At 58.0% G+C, this 15,594-nt stretch overlaps 2 protein-coding genes across 3 annotated transcripts in view; one reads left to right on the plus strand and one right to left on the minus strand.

Annotated features, from left to right (window-relative positions):
- Positions 1 to 11,335, plus strand: part of STK25 (serine/threonine kinase 25) — a 13,263-nt gene extending 1,928 nt beyond the window's left edge. Inside the window, exons 2-11 of one of the 2 annotated variants that reach the window (XM_011996372.1) lie at positions 4,742 to 5,060; positions 5,741 to 5,797; positions 6,242 to 6,350; positions 7,107 to 7,264; positions 7,355 to 7,540; positions 7,747 to 7,892; positions 8,182 to 8,296; positions 8,704 to 8,775; positions 9,832 to 9,968; positions 10,657 to 11,335. In XM_011996372.1, coding sequence (XP_011851762.1) covers positions 5,762 to 5,797; positions 6,242 to 6,350; positions 7,107 to 7,264; positions 7,355 to 7,540; positions 7,747 to 7,892; positions 8,182 to 8,296; positions 8,704 to 8,775; positions 9,832 to 9,968; positions 10,657 to 10,696 — 999 coding nt within the window. In that variant the 5' untranslated portion in view covers positions 4,742 to 5,060; positions 5,741 to 5,761 and the 3' untranslated portion in view covers positions 10,697 to 11,335. Of the gene's footprint in view, positions 1 to 4,741; positions 5,061 to 5,740; positions 5,798 to 6,241; positions 6,351 to 7,106; positions 7,265 to 7,354; positions 7,541 to 7,746; positions 7,893 to 8,181; positions 8,297 to 8,703; positions 8,776 to 9,831; positions 9,969 to 10,656 lie in introns of those variants that run through there. The other variant, XM_011996371.1, reaches the window with a different exon arrangement.
- A 180-nt stretch (positions 11,336 to 11,515) lies between these two features.
- Positions 11,516 to 15,594, minus strand: part of FARP2 (FERM, RhoGEF and pleckstrin domain protein 2) — a 135,921-nt gene continuing 131,842 nt past the window's right edge. Inside the window, exons 23-28 of the mRNA XM_011996370.1 lie at positions 15,166 to 15,284; positions 14,667 to 14,830; positions 13,300 to 13,407; positions 12,918 to 13,069; positions 12,211 to 12,344; positions 11,516 to 11,876 (exon numbers count right to left, since the gene is read on the minus strand). Of these exons, the coding sequence (XP_011851760.1) occupies positions 12,227 to 12,344; positions 12,918 to 13,069; positions 13,300 to 13,407; positions 14,667 to 14,830; positions 15,166 to 15,284 (661 nt within the window). The 3' untranslated portion in view covers positions 11,516 to 11,876; positions 12,211 to 12,226. The remainder of the gene's footprint in view (positions 11,877 to 12,210; positions 12,345 to 12,917; positions 13,070 to 13,299; positions 13,408 to 14,666; positions 14,831 to 15,165; positions 15,285 to 15,594) is intronic.

Raw genomic sequence — 15,594 nt, forward strand, 5'->3', positions numbered from 1 at the left:
GCACTGGGGAGGGAGTGTGGGCACTGGGGAGGGAGTGGGCGCACTGGGGAAGGGACTCCAAAGGTAGGAAGCACCTTTTGTCCTTTTAGGGGTCCTTCGTCCCAGCCTGGATGATGAGAGACTTGACTTCATATAGTGGCAGAAAACCTGAGGGGCTGGGGTTTTCTCCTGAGATGGTTGCCGTGGTGTCCGTGGATCTGTGGGCAGCCCCTTTGTGGGAGAGTGGGGTGCATTCCCCCCACAGCCTGTGCTCCTGCCTTAGGCTTCTCCCCTCTACCTGGCCAGTTCCTGCCTGGCCCTGGAGGGCCCGAATGGCTGTGGGGTGCCAGGGTACTGTATCGTCACTCAGCTGCTGCCTGTCAGGTGGCAGCTGGGGGTGTCTCAGCTGGGGGTGTGTGCTGGGTTGTTCGCTTTGTTTTGTGGGGCAACACTGACAGCAGACACATTGACAAGTGCAGGCCCCAGACCTGGCAGCCCCAGGGCTGATGTGGAGAGCAGGTGTCCACCGCCAGAGTCATCTGAGTGGCCTGAGTGATCGTCCAGGCCACAGCTGCTGCTAAATCCAAAAGAGGATCCGCAGCCTGCAGGCCAGAGGCCCACTTACCCTTTCTTCTCCAGGTGGGGGTGAGGATGGCTTGCCTTGGCTTGGCCTGCGATGTCATTGTAGGGCCAGGATCACAGCCAAGAGGGTTCCTGTCACACAGTTTCTGCTTGGACTCGTGAGCCCTGGCTCTGGCTGGGGGGTCCGCTGTGCTCTCCTGCTCTGAAGCGGTAGAGGTCTGAGTGCCCGGGGTCCGCTGTGCTCTCCTGCTCTGAAGCGGTAGAGGTCTGAGTGCCCGGGGTCCGCTGTGCTCTCCTGCTCTGAAGCGGTAGAGGTCTGAGTGCCCACCCAGGGGTTTCCCTTCTTGGGCTGCTGTGATGGAGCAGACTCAACTCCAGGCCCTGTGTGGAGAGCAGCATGGCCTCAGCAGGGAACAGAGCAAAGCAGGAGGACGCATCATCCATAGAGGCCTGAAGAGTGGGAAAGAGATCCCTGGGAGTCAGAGGCCTGGTGGTGCTGGGTAATGCTGCCAGGCCATGGCCCTGCCTTCTCTAGGCCCTCTCTTAGGCCACCTTAGCAGGAGTAGACAGGGGGACCCAAGCTCAGGGCGCCAACCAGTCCTCCTGGAGTCCCCCGGAGGACTCCCCTGGGGTCTTTCCGGGTACCTGGGCAGGGTTGGGTTGAGGCCGAGGCCAGGCCTGCAGGCTAATGACTTGGTGGAGCGGTGTCCCAGGGCCTTGAGTAAGCACTGATGGACTGAGCAAATGGAGGATTTGGCAAGGTGGCGCTGGGCCTGCTGGAGGAGGAGCAGGCAGAAGAGGGGCTGCTTCTGCGGATCACTGGAGGTCAGGAGTTCGAGACCAGCCTGGCCAACATGGTGAAAACCCGTCTCTACAAAAAAAAAAAAAAAAAAAAGCCGGGCATGATTGTGCGTGCCTGTAAGCCCAGCTACTCAGGAGGCTGAGGTGGAAGAATCGCTTGAACCTGGGAGGCGGAGGTTGCAGTGAGCCGAGATCACGCCACTGCACTCCAGCCTGGGCAACAGAGCGAGACTCTAGCTTAAAAAAAAAGAGGAGCTGCTTCTTAACCTTGTCCTGCACCTGGCATCCAGGACTGGGCCAGGACTGGGTGGTTCTCCACCAGAAATGGAGCAAACAGGGAGGAGGAATCGGAGATGATGCTCTCCATGGCAGGAGGGCGATATTTTCACACTGACTGCTTACCCATGACAGCCTGTGGGCTGATGAGCTGATGCTTTCACATGCACCTGTGGTCCCAGCTACTCAGGAGGCTGAGGAGACCAGCCTGGGCACACAGCAAGACCCCCCATCTTAAAAAAAAGAAAAGATTGCATGTTCTGGGCTGACTTTCCTTTCAGATGGGGGCTGGTACTGATTTCATCTGTGCCACCCACCCCCAGCCTGGAGACGCTGAGCATCTGTGACTTGTCAGCTCTGAATTTTTCTTGGCTTCTCTTTAGAACACATGGTCTGTGCAGTAGTGGTGGGGCTGGGGACAGACACAGCTCACCTTGGCTAGCATGACCGGAGGGACCCCAAGCAGCACTCAGCTCTCTATCTGGCCAAGTTTCTTGACCTTGGCTTTGGGGACTTCTGGTAGCAGGTGGGCTCAAGGCACCCCCTACTGTTTCCTCCAGTGATACTGGCTTTAGGACCGGGCTGCTGGTACTGATGAGGGAATGAGAAAGGTCACTTTTGACTGGACCAACTGTCTCAAGTGGCCAGACCTTTGGGCTGAGCAAGGGTCTGTGTGTACACTGCAGTTGGCCTGCTCTAGCTGCTGCATGGAGGCCACCTGCACACCCCCAGGCCTTGACAAGTCACCCTTGCAGGGAAGGGTTAGGTGGCCTCTGGCCCTCCCCTAACTGCCTTTCCTTCCCCAGAGTTCCTGTCACCTCAGGGTCTGGGGCTCAGAAAGGGATGTGTAGCAGCATGTTTCAAGGTGAGGGCCTGTGTGCCGCCTCTTCCACCCTCCTGGTTGCAAACCCTGGGAGGTCAGCTAATTGGCAGTTTCATGAGGAAATGTCGCCTTGGGCTGGTGCAATGTCCAGTTGGCTTCAACCAACTCCTCTGCTGGGCTTAGGCCTGGGATGGACCCTGCACGCGTGTCCAGGGGGTGAGCGTGGGGGCTGTATGTGGTGTACCCCATCCTTCTTGGAGGGCACGGTCTCCCCAGGCCCAGGAATGTGGAGGGCACCCCCATCCAAGGACCCGTCCTGTCTTCAGCACCAGAATGAGTTGGGCCTCAGTGTTTTGGGGGCATAATTAGTCGTTTTGCCTTTTTTTTTTTTTGAGACGGAGTCTTGCTCTGTCACCCAGGCTGGAGTATAGTGGCACGATCTTCACCTCCCGGGTTCACGCCATTCTCCTGCCTCAGTCTCCCAAGTAGCTGGGACTACGGGCGCCCGCCACCACACCTGGCTAATTTTTTGTATTTTTTAGTAGAGATGGGGTTTCACCGTGTGAGCCAGGGTGGTCTTGATCTGCTGACCTTGTGATCCGCCCGCCTCGGCCTCCCAGAGTGCTGGGATTACAGGCGTGAGCCACTGCGTCCAGCCCGTTTTGCCTTTTTATGCTGTGCCACACTAAATTGGCATCAAGACCCTTGATGTTGTGGGGGGAGGGGCCGTGCATGGTGGCTCACGCCTATAATCCCAGCACTTTGGGAGACTGAGGTGGGCAGATCACCTGAAGTCAGGAGTTCAAGACCAGCCTGGCCAAGATGGTGAAACCTTATCTCTACTAAAAATACAAAAAATTAGCTGGGGGTGGTGGTGCATGCCTGTAATTCCAGCTACTTGGGAGGCTGAGGCAGAAGAATTGCTTGAACTCAGGAGGCAGAGGTTGCAGTGAGCTGAGATGGTGCCACTGCACTCCAGCCTGGGTGACAGATTGAGACACCATCTCAAATAAGTAAAAAAAAGTATCGAGGCCTGAGGACACACCTCTCCTGGCTTCCCCTGGACTCTGGGCCTGGGTCACAGACCAGACACCTTCCACACCGGTGGCTCAGAAACTTTCAGGTGTTGGTTCTTTAAATCTGAGGACTGTGGGAGGCAGCTTTCTGCATCAAGAAAGCATCAGTTTCTGACCCGGCGCTGGTGTAGCTGTCAGGAGGACTTACGTAGGGGTGAGGGAAGCCCTTTCTAAATATGTGGCTTTTAGGAGTGAAGGAGAGCTTGGTTAACACATACCGAGAGTTTTTTGTTTTTGATGAGTTTTTGTTTTTTTTTTTTTAATTTTTAAATTTTTTTTGAGACAGAGTTTCACTCTTGTTGCCCAGGCTGGAGTGCGATGGCCTGATCTCGGCTCACCACAACCTCCGCCTCCTTGGTTCAAGCTCTTCTCCTGTCTTGGACTCCCGAGTAGCTCGGATCACAGGCATGCGCAACCACACCCGGCTAATTTTTTTGTATTTAGTAGAGATGGGGTTTTACCATATTGGTCAGGCTGGTCGTGAACTCCCGACCTCAGGTGATCCATCCGCCTTGGCCTCCCAGAGTGCTGGGATCTCAGGTGTGCACCACCAAGCCCGGCCTGTTGAGTTTATTTTTTAATAGTTTCAGATTTATAGCAAATTAAGTAAGAGCTCCCAATCCCCTAACCCCCAGGAGCTATTAACCTATTAACATCTCTCATGGGGCTGCATGGTAGGTGAGATGAGGCAACCTTCATGCCTTGTCATCACCTAAGGTTCCTGTTTCCAGCAGGTTCACTGAGTTGGCCTGGCCTTTTTATACTTTCCGGGGACTTTTTCCCTTGCATGGAAAGTTGAGTTTAGGTTTAGGCTTTTTTTTTTTTTTGGAAACGGAGTTTGATTCTTCTTGCCCAGGTTGGAGTGCAATGATGCAGTCTCGGCTCCACTGCAACCTCTGCCTCCTGGGTTCAAGCAATTCTCCTGCCTCAGCCTCCCGAGTAGCTGGGATTACAGGCATGAGCCACCACGCCCAACTAATTTTTTTGTATTTTTATTAGAGATGGGGTTTCACCATGTTTGTTGGCCAGGCTAGTCTTGAACTCCTGACCTCAAGTGATCCACCTGCCTGGGCCTCCCAAAGTGTTGGGATTACAGGCGTGAGCCACTGCACCCAGCCAAGTTTAGGTTTTAAACAAAAAGGGGTAAAGGAAGAAACCAGAGAAGAATTGAGGCGCACTCGCTCGGACTCCCCCTTCCCTACAGGTCCCTTCCTCTCCAGCAGGGCAGCCTCTGCCTGTCCCAGCCTCTCGTGACCGGCACTGTCTGCCCTCTGTCCCCACCGGCCCCGCAGCACTCTCGAGTGGACCCTGAAGAGCTCTTCACCAAGCTTGACCGCATTGGCAAGGGCTCGTTTGGGGAGGTCTACAAGGGCATCGATAACCACACCAAGGAGGTGGTGGCCATCAAGATCATCGACTTGGAGGAGGCCGAGGATGAGATTGAGGACATCCAGCAGGAGATCACCGTCCTCAGCCAGTGCGACAGCCCCTACATCACCCGCTACTTTGGCTCCTACCTAAAGGTGCCTGTTGGGGGGTGGCGGCGGCGGCCCTGCTAGTGCTGTGCCCGGCCCTCTCTTCCATGTCAGAGGGACTGAGTGACATGCCAGAGGGTGCAAGGCGGCCTTGATAGTTCAGTGCATGCCCTCCAGGAAATTGCCCTGGGCAGGCAGGGTGCGAGCAGGGTCCACGAGGGTCATTCGGCTCTGAGTGGCCATTGGGACCCACTCGCCTGCCTGTGGTAATGCAGTGAGGGCGCTGCCAGGAGCACTCTGGGGCGCCCCTGCTGGCAGTGGTGAGGGCCTGTGAGGAGCAGGTTTCTGGTGGTGCCAGGGTCTGGGGTGTAGGGAACGCTGTGGCCATCCTGCCCAGGAGGATGATGGGTGTGTTGGGCCATGTGCTTGCCAGCCATGCCCTCTTCCCAGCCCTGTAGGACTGGCTCAGCAGCCTGGCTTTTGACAAGGTCTTGGTGAAGTAGACTCAGCCACTGCTCTGTGTACTCAGTCCGTCCTCTGAGCATCTGTAGCAGCAGTGTGGCAGGCGGGGAGATGGGCAAGGCCGAGGGAGCCCCTTCCTGTTTAGGGTTCTTGGCAGGGATGGGACCGGTGGGGCCTGGGCCCTGGCTGACTCCGGCCTGACTCCCACCCTGGAGCATGCCCTTCCTCTCGCTGCCAAATGCTGATGGGTTTGTCTCCGGTCCCAGAGCACCAAGCTATGGATCATCATGGAGTACCTGGGCGGCGGCTCGGCACTGGACTTGGTGAGGCATAGGCCATGGCAGTGGGGGGTCATGCAGTGTCCGAGTCCCCTGCTCCTCAGACTCATGGGCTCCAGGGGCCACCTCTCGTTTGGTGTCATGGCACATTAGGTGTTAATTACGAATCGTCTAAAGCAAAAATGAACTGCCATCCGCACGTCTGCCCAGTTGGTGCTGAAAGGGGTCCTGGCCTGTGGGAGTGGGCGGGGGCAGGCACGCTGGGAGATGGTTGGGAGCCTGTTTTTCTGTTACATGACAGTAAAGTGAAGCTGGTTTATGTGCTTTAGACCACCCCACTCCCATCTGAAAGTTGTGTTTGAGAAGTAAAGGAACATGAAGCCCCCAGCTATCTGCAGGGACAGCCCTCCCCTGTCAGAGAGACAGGAGAACTCAGGCATTGGGCCTGGGACAGGAGCTGAGGCCCTGCTGTCCCACCTTCCTCTCCAGCTTAAACCAGGTCCCCTGGAGGAGACGTACATTGCCACGATCCTGCGGGAAATTCTGAAGGGCCTGGATTATCTGCACTCCGAACGCAAGATCCACCGAGACATCAAAGGTCCTGCTGGGGGTGGATGTGGCTCTTGTAATGTCCTGAGCCCCACTGACCTTAGAGAGGCTGGGGCCTGTGAGGGGCAAGTGGCTAGTGGTGCCCAGCGTCTGGGGTATAGAGAACCCTGTGGCCACCCGGAAACTGAGCAGTTCTGTCTTGCTCCGTTTCCAGAAGATACTGTTTGTAACAGTTTCCTTGTACGCTGAGGAAACCAGCTGTGGACCGAGTGTAGGAACAGCCACGCTTAGCCAGAGTTGTTGGTTCCCGGTGGCTCACAGCACAACAGCAGGTGTAGGCTTGAGTAGCCCCAGTGTGTGGTCTGGCCCTGCTAAGTGCAGACATGAGGTTGGGCCAGCCTGTGGGGAGGGACTTGCCACCGGCACCGAGTCATCTCTCTCATGTAGGGGACAAGTCTGGTGGAGCAAGGGGCTTCCTGGCAGGCCCATTTGGCCACACCCTTGGTCAGGGTCACCTCTGTGGTAGCCCCCAGTGGGCGAAGTCACCTGTCGTTGGGATTTGTTGTAAAAGCCAAATGCAGGGAGAGCCCTGGAGCTCGGAGTGGAGACCTTAGGCTCCTTCTGGCAGTGCCCCTGTGGCCCTAGGTGGCCCTGGGTTTGAGAGTGGCAAGGAGGGCTGAGGTCCTGAGGACAGCCCTGCTGTGCCCTAGGAGGCCAGGTGGATGATACCCTGGCCCTTCTCAGGGGGCCCTGGGTGGAGCCACGTGGAGCCTGGGATGATGTCTGCCTGTCCTGTGTCAAGCAGCTGCCAACGTGCTACTCTCGGAGCAGGGGGATGTGAAGCTGGCGGACTTTGGGGTAGCAGGGCAGCTCACAGACACACAGATTAAGAGGAACACGTTCGTGGGCACCCCCTTCTGGATGGCGCCTGAAGTCATCAAGCAGTCGGCCTATGACTTCAAGGTGGGTGCAGTGGGTGGGTGGGCGGGCGGGTGCGGGCACCACGCCTGACTGGGGTGCTCAGGGCAGCGACAGTCCTTGTGTTCTGTCCAGGCCGACATCTGGTCCCTGGGGATCACAGCCATCGAGCTGGCCAAGGGGGAGCCTCCAAACTCTGACCTCCACCCCATGCGCGTCCTGTTCCTGATTCCCAAGAACAGCCCTCCCACACTGGAGGGCCAGCACAGCAAGCCCTTCAAGGAGTTCGTGGAGGCCTGCCTCAACAAGGACCCCCGATTCGTAAGGCCCGCCTCTGGCCTGGCCCCTTCTGGACGGGCATATGGAGGGAGGGCATTTGCTTGGGGGTGGGCAGCACAGCCCGGAGGCCTAGGCCCCCCAGCCTTGTAGCCGTGAGGACCCGCCCCAGTCCAGGCTGCCTCACATTTGCTTTCCTGAGGCAGAGCTTGGCTGGGCCCAGTGACCGATGTTCCCCTGACCCCGCACAGCGGCCCACAGCCAAGGAGCTCCTGAAGCACAAGTTCATCACACGCTACACCAAGAAGACCTCCTTCCTCACGGAGCTCATCGACCGCTATAAGCGCTGGAAGTCCGAGGGGCATGGCGAGGAGTCCAGCTCCGAGGACTCTGACATGTAGGGGCCTGGTTTATCCTCATGGTGACCCTAGGTGTTGTGACGTGGGTGGTCCCCACTCCAGAAGCAGGGGCGTGGGCTCTAGGGGTGAGAGTGACCAGATATAGTATTGGGCAGGGACCCCCTTAAGGCTGCAGGACAGGGCCTGCTGAGGCATCAGTTGGACTCTGTGGCCTGGCAGAGCGCCGCCCAGTACCTCGGGTTTCCCTTGGCCGTGAGGTGTGCCCTGAGGCCCTTGTGCCTCCTGGCCCTCCCCCCACTGACCCTGTCAACTCTTCATCCTCTTCAGTGATGGCGAGGCGGAGGACGGGGAGCAGGGCCCCATCTGGACGTTCCCCCCCACCATCCGGCCGAGTCCACACAGCAAGCTTCACAAGGGGACGGCCCTGCACAGCTCACAGAAGGTCTGTTCCCGGCCTGGCCTCTGCCTGCTGTGCACCCTGGGGCTGGGTGCGGGACCCAGCTTTGTCCACCCAGCGTCTGGGGCTTGGACAAGGAGCTTGGGAAAGGCAGGGGTGGTCCGAAGCCCACTGTGGCACTGGGCCTGGTGTGGAGACCCCAAGCTCCAGCATGTGCTGGGAAGATGAGGGCCTGTTAGGGGCCAAATTTGTGAGGAAAGGGTGGGTGGGAGTTGTAAGCCCTGAGTCAGGCCATCTGGGTGGCTTGATGGTTTTGGGGCCAGCCCTGGGCATGTGCCGTGACAGGCTGCTCCCAGTCTCCATCCCTTCAAGGCTAGAGCCTGAAGGGATGGGAGTGCCCTGCCTGTCGCCTGCACTGCCCTGCTCACCCTGGGCCTCCACTTCCTTTGCAGCCCGCAGAGCCTGTCAAGAGGCAGCCAAGGTCCCAGTGCCTGTCCACGCTGGTCCGGCCTGTCTTCGGAGAGGTGAGAAGGGGGCTGGGGCTGGGGCTGGGCCTGGAGTCCCGCCAGGGACAAGGCTGTGACGCTGTTCTGCGGAGATGTCCCCCTCACAGTGCTGTGGGGCAGTTTCAGCTTCTAGGTTTCCTGCAGCTGATTATGGGCTGGGTTTTCTGAGTAGAAGGAGCAGAATCTGCTGTGGTGACTCCTTTTGTACTCCCAGACCTGCCAAGGTTCTCTGGGTTCCCAGAGTGACTTTTTTTTTCTTCAAGTGCAAACACAGATGACCCTTCTATAGAGAAAGCAGAGAAGATGTAGTCGGGGTCCATCCAGGGCAGGTGCCTCCCTGGTTAGTCACATGACCTTGCATCAACGTCACCTGCTAATGGGCAGTCAGCACCATTCTCAGAGATGTGATGCAGCCAGGAGCTCTGTGCCCAGGGCGTGGCCAGTAGGCTTGGGCCCAGGTGTGCTCTCCAGGAGCCCCTCCTGGAGCCTGGGGAGGATGGAGGATGTGGGTGAGAGGTGGTGACAGGAGAGCCTGCCTGAGGATGGCAGAGGGTGGAGCAGTCGAGGGACAGTGGCCCCAGCCCATGTGGAGGCCCCAGTGAAGCAGCCACTCAGGCCCAGGTCCCGGGCAGCCTGCTGACCTAGCCACAGCCCCCGAGGGTGGGTGACGCCCGGTGACAGGAGGCTCAGAGCTGGTGTCTTGATGGAGGTCAGATCTGGGCCTGGTCGTGCTTTGGGAGTTTCTGGGCTTTGTGTTTTTGGGTCTGATCGGACCCATTCAGTGGCTTCCATGACCCTCAGCTGGGAGGAAGCCATCTGGTCCCCTCCTGAGAACTGAGGCCCGAGATTCCCTGGAGTGTAGAGGGAGAGTAGGGGCTGTGGGGAAGGACCACTAAAGTCCCCATTGGCAGGGCAGGCTTCCTTGGGCCACCTCACTTCCTGGCTTGCTGAAGGGCTCCCGGGTCCTAGACGAAGGCCTTGAAGGCCTCCAGCATGACTCTGGCCGAGCAAAGGAGCGGGCTCCCCGAGGGCCTGTCCTGGGGTCCAGGGTCAGGCGAGGTGGTCTCTCCATAGCTCAAAGAGAAGCACAAGCAGAGCGGCGGGAGCGTGGGTGCTCTGGAGGAGCTGGAGAACGCCTTCAGCCTGGCCGAGGAGTCCTGCCCCGGCATCTCAGACAAGCTGATGGTGCATCTGGTGGAGCGAGTGCAGAGGTGAGGGTGGCCGGGCCATAGGGTTGGGGAGAGCACCCCCGCCAAGCAGCAGCTGGATGTGGGGTGAGGTCCAGTGCTCACTCGTGGGTGTGGCTGCGCTTGGAACTACATGGGTTCTCTTCACTCCGGGAAGGGGCGGCATGGCATCCTCTTCCTTGTTCGGACCCAGCTCACAGGGCCATGGAGATTCTGGGGCTGGAGAGAGTGGGCAGGGCCTTTCCAGTCTAAGTGTCTGAGGAGTGTCTCAGGGTCCTGGCCTCAGTGGCCACACGGCTGTCCTCAGCTGACCTCTGCCACCTAGTGGCTCCCAGGAGCTGCTCTGACACGCTGGCGGCAAAACGTCAGAGCTGCCCCTGTGCTGACCTGAGTCCTTCTCAAAGAGGGCAGGACAGATACTGGGCCCTCCACCGTCCAGTGGATTTAGGGTCCAACCGCCATGCCGCTGGCAGATGCCCTAAGTCCTGGTCCACACCCAGGGACCCCTTCCTGGCACCCCTGGGCAGCAGCTCTGGGGGTGGGGTCTGGGCCAATCAGTGCTGCTCCTGAGACCCTGTGCACTGGGGACACTTCAGACCCACGTGGTGCGGTGGCTTGTCAGGGCTGCCACCGCAGACTGCACACCCAAGAGGCCGTCAGGAGCCTGGGCACAGAGGTGCATGCACACAGAGGTGGGCTCTTCTCTCTGCAGGTTTTCACACAACAGAAACCACCTGACATCCACCCGCTGAAACGCGCTGCTGTTCAGATAGGGGACAGAAGGTCCTTTGTTTTTGTTCTGAGCTCCATAAGAACTGTGCTGACTTGGAAGGTGCCCCGTGCTGTTTCGTGCCTGCAGGGACACGTCAGATCCTGTGGGCCTCACATGCCAGGTCACCGTCTCCTTCCACCCCTGCAGTGTGCTGTTCTGCACGTCAGGGGATGCCGTTCCACACGTCCACTGCCCTCCTTCCTCTCCTGGCCCAGCAATAGAGCTCACGGGGGCTCCAGCAGCCAGCATGGTCCTCATGAGCTATGCCTGGGTCTTCTGCAGACTCACGCAGCCCTATGGCCGCTCAGACCAAGGCGCAGAGCAACTATCAGGGCAGCTCTGCCTCCTCCTCCCATGAGATGGGGAGAGGCAACAGGACAGCCCCCAGAGGAGTGCCCTGGCCGCTGTCCTCCCAGGGCCCGTGATGGCCATAGATTTGCCTTGTGGTGTTGGATCAGGTACTGTGTCTGCTCATAAGTACTTGTGTCATCCAGAATGTTTTGTTTTTTAAGAAAATTGAATTTACTTGTTTCCTTAAATATTCTGAGGTTGATATGTTAGTTTTCATAGAACATTGAGAGGCCCCTGCCACTTTCAATAAAGACCTGACTTGGAGACATACAGGTGTGTGGGGGGGCGGGCCCGGACCATGCAGGGCTGCAGCATCCCTGGTCCTGAGTCCTCATCACAGCACGCAGAGACTGCAGCCCAGCCCCCCTTCAAAACTTCCCTGTGACTGATTCCTGGGCTCTGCTTGGCCCACTGGAAGGCGAACAGAGCAGGCAGAAGAGTATGCAGGTGGGGAGATGCTGTTTATTTTTAATCAAATGTGTGTGAACAAAGCAGTCACTTGTCTACTTCCCGTTGGAAGGAATGCTGGGCACTAATAAATTAGAGGACCCCACCCTCCCAGGGCACAGGGGGACTTTGGTTTCTGCTTCTCCAGAGGTACACGGGGAACAAGCATGGCTTCTGCTAGACTTGCTGAGCTGTGACCTGCAGGGCGGGCCCCTGGGGCTGCCACTTGGTTCACCAGATGGAAGGTCAGCATGGCTGTGCCACACTTGTCTGAGAGGGTCCTGGCAGTGGGTATGCAGGGTGTATGGCAGGGCCTCTTTTCCAGTGCTTGCTCTAGGCCAGTCCTCAGCAGGCACCCTGCTCTGGGGAGAGAGGCAGGGTGTGCCCAGGCTTTGGTCCGATGCCCAGAGCACTGCTCAAGCCCTGTCTGTGTCTATGAGCCAGGGGCCTGGGGGCCAAGGCGTGAGCAGCTCCGCACTCGAGACCCGCACATTTTTCTCAGGGCCCCAGATAGCGGGCGGCATGCACTGGGCCTTGGGTGGGGGGGATGAAGCCCCTCCCAGATGTTACATGAGGCCCACCCACACTGTTGGTGCCAGTGGGGATCCGCTGAGACTACAGCCACTTCCCATCTGTTGAGAAGCCTCAGGACAGAGGCCACCTCTGTCCTGCTGTTATTTGTAGTTGTGTCCAGACCTGGGCAGGTTGAGCGTCATTCCTCCTTTCCCCTGACCATCCCCTCCAGCCCTGAGGAGGGTTGGGGACCATCCTGCACGATGCTCGGGGCCCTCCCAGCCGAGCTGCTGGCTCCCTGGATCACCTCCATCCACCTGGAGGAGAGGGCGGCTGTCAGACCAGTAAGCCAGCTTGTGCTCAGACACCGTCCCAAGAACAACCCAGGTTACGGGACAAGCAGGACAAAAGAAGGGTTAAAAACCTGGGGGCGGGTGCAGTGGCTCACACATGTAATCCCAGCACTTTGGGAGGCAGATGGATCACTTGAGGTCAGGAGTTCGAGACCAGCCTGGCCAACATGGTGAAACCCTGTCTCTACTAAAAATACAAAAATTAGCCAGGCGGCATGGCACATGCCTATAATCTCAGTTACTCAGGAGGCTGAGGCAGAAGAATCGCTTGACCCTGGAGGTGCAGGTTATAGTGAGCCAAGATTGTACCACGGCACTCCAGCCTGAGTGACAGAGGGAGACTCCATCTCAAAAAAAAAAAAAAGCATTGCTGTTTGTTTGGAAATGCTGGAAGCATTGCTCAGCCCTTCCTTTCCAGGGCCCAGAAAACTTGCCTCCAACACCATGAGTAGAAATGGGAGCTGAGGAGATACCAATGTTCCTTGGGGTCCCACTCAGACCTGGGCAGCTGACCAAGGCTGCCTCCTACAAAATTACCTTTCAAATGTGTACTTGCTCTCAGCCCGGAAGAAGTAGACATGGGATTTGAACTGGAGCTTGAAAACGTAGTCTTTGTGTATGCCATCGGCCTCCTGGGGGATGCTCACGCCGTAGCCCAGCAGCGGGAGGCTGGCCAGTGGGTAGTCATCCTGGAAGACAGCACAGGGACACGGGTTCCAGGGGCTGGGTTGCAGCAGGGAGCGCCCATTCCTCTGCTACCTGCACGACGGTGGCACATACAAATGCTCACGGGCCAAGGGAGCACAGGGTGTGTGGGCAAAGCATGGGAGGGCAGAACCAAAATACAAAAGGGACACAGGTGGGGAGGGTGAGTGTCTGCCAGCATCACTTGCATCGGGCTCCAGTGAAACCCCAGTACCTGATGAGTTTTGTAGAAGAACAAACAGAAATTGGTAAAGACGACCCAGAGCTTCTGCCAGCCATGACTGTTTTTGAACTTTCTTAGCAGATATCCTGAAAGCTGGTTCTGTCAATAAAGGAAAAGTGCAGGTGCATTAACCAGCACCCAGAACCCCCAGCTCCATCTCCCTGGGGCCTTGTGGGAGTGGGTTTACTTCTCAAGACTAACTACCTGCATGCTTTCTCCGGCCGAGGCCTTGATTTTACCTCTGGACTGCTATGGACAGCAGCTTTATCAGTACTTAAATCCAACAGAAGCATGTTAAAAACCTAGAGTGACATTCCAGGCACCAAGTAAAATGAGTTCCTTTTCCCTGTGCATAATAAAGTTAGCATTCAGTAAACAACCACCCACAAACCCATCCAACAGCAAGAAGAGAGAAGACACTTTAAGAGATAGTACATTGAGCCAAGTCTGGAAGGTTCTTTAAAATGATGGGTGGGGCAGAGGCAAGTAAAGGCACACACAAGATGCCCCACTGCAGCCCCATCCCTAAGCGTGTGGCATCTGTTCTGCCAGGATTAGGCATGGCTTTGGCGCTGGAGTGGCTCGGCTAACGGGGCTCACGTGAGCCTCCCGCCTTCAGGGCGGTGCTCAGGGGTTGCACTCTGTCCAAGATGGCGGGGGCAGGCCTGGCTAGGACCCTGCTCAGATCTCAGGTGTCCTGGGCCGGCCACAAGCTGGCGGGCTCATGTCAGGGACCTGCTGCACCCTGACCTATCCAGGGTCATCAGGGGAGAGGCTTGGGCTGGGGTAGCTCCTGAGCCCCTGCCCAGCAGATTGTGGCTGGGGGGGATTTCTGGGGAAACAGCAAGAAGGACAAGAGCTCTGGGTGGAGTAAGAGAGCAGACTTAGGGAAGGGTGTGGGGGCACCAGGCTGAGGAACCTGGCGACCCACAGTGGCAGACGGGGCCCATGCAGTGAGATAGGGCGGACCACCCTCTATGGCAGGGTGCCTGGGCAGAGCCTCAAGCTCCAAGCCCAAGGTGAAGGGTTTCGGAGGCGCTGGGAGTGGGGGCTGCGGGAGGATATGTCTAAGAGGGCTTTTCTCAGCTCCACTACACACCAGCTCCAGGCCCTGAGGACATGCCCTGCCTGCTGGACTTCATCAGAGACACCAGACCTGAAAACACCCTTTTCAAAGAGGGTTTGACTGGATGAGGGGGACTTCCCATACCACCTTCTACCACGGGGAGAGTAAGAGGCAGCTCTCTGGGGCCAAGCCTGCCTGCTGGTACCCTCCTGAGGTCCCCTCCTCAGCAACCAAGTGCAGAGAGGGCTGGGAAGCTTCCAGATGCACTGAGGTGATGCTCACATGGTCGTACCTCGACAGCTGCACTGTGGTCTGCCCTGGACACGCTGGTGTTCCGGTACCAGCACACGTGCATTGTGGTGTTGGCCCGATGCTGGCCATGCCCCTCTAGGGAGCTGCGGGCACCCTTAGCATCATCTTCTGACTCCTGTTCCAGAGATACCTCGTTGGGGGATCCTGGGGAGAAGTCAGTGTCTCAGGGGGGACCCCCTGTGGCCTCTGCTTGCCAGATACTTCCACCCCTTGGGTTCCTCTCTGGTGGCCCTGGGGAAATGGAGAGCCCTTGGTGCTAGGCCAGCTGCTGGCTGAGAGCAAAACCACAGGTGCTTCTGCCAGAGCAGCCCGATTGACCCCTCTTCCCACCCAGGCATGAGGCGTAGCCTGGAACATTCCTTGTGGAAGGGGCTTGTGTGGGAGCTTAGCGGACCAATGGGGACCAAGGAAAACAACTTCCAGAAAAAGCCTCCTTAGGTGTAGTGGAGGTCTCCTGGGGGGTCGTGGCCAGTACTCACTGCGGGGATGAGTGCACACAGTGCTGCCTGGCAGTGCAGGGGCCGTGTCACCGCCACTCTTGGCTGCTTGGATCGCGTTGTTCAGGTCGAGCATCCATTTCTCTTTCTCCAGCCGAGTGCTGTGGGGAGGAGGGGAGGGCGAGGCTCAGTGGCTCTGCTCTCCTTTGTGTAGGGCCCCAGCCCTCAGGGGAGGGCGAGCCTTCACCGCACCTGTTCTCCCACATTCTGCTTTGTCCTGCCTGATGGGTGGAGAGGACTGGGAAACGTGTCCCCTCCAGCGAGAACAGCAGGGAGGAGAGCTGGGAGGGCCCGGCATCAGCCTGACCCCCAGGGTGCTGTGACAGGGTTGGGGGAGCCAAGGCAGGGCCCCGGTCCTAGAATGGAGGTCTGCAGGGGTGTTTGTTCCTGAAACAGTGTTCTCTATATCTC

This window comes from Mandrillus leucophaeus, unplaced genomic scaffold (assembly GCF_000951045.1).
Source record: "Mandrillus leucophaeus isolate KB7577 unplaced genomic scaffold, Mleu.le_1.0 Scaffold510, whole genome shotgun sequence".
Classification (NCBI taxonomy): Eukaryota; Metazoa; Chordata; class Mammalia; order Primates; family Cercopithecidae; genus Mandrillus; species Mandrillus leucophaeus.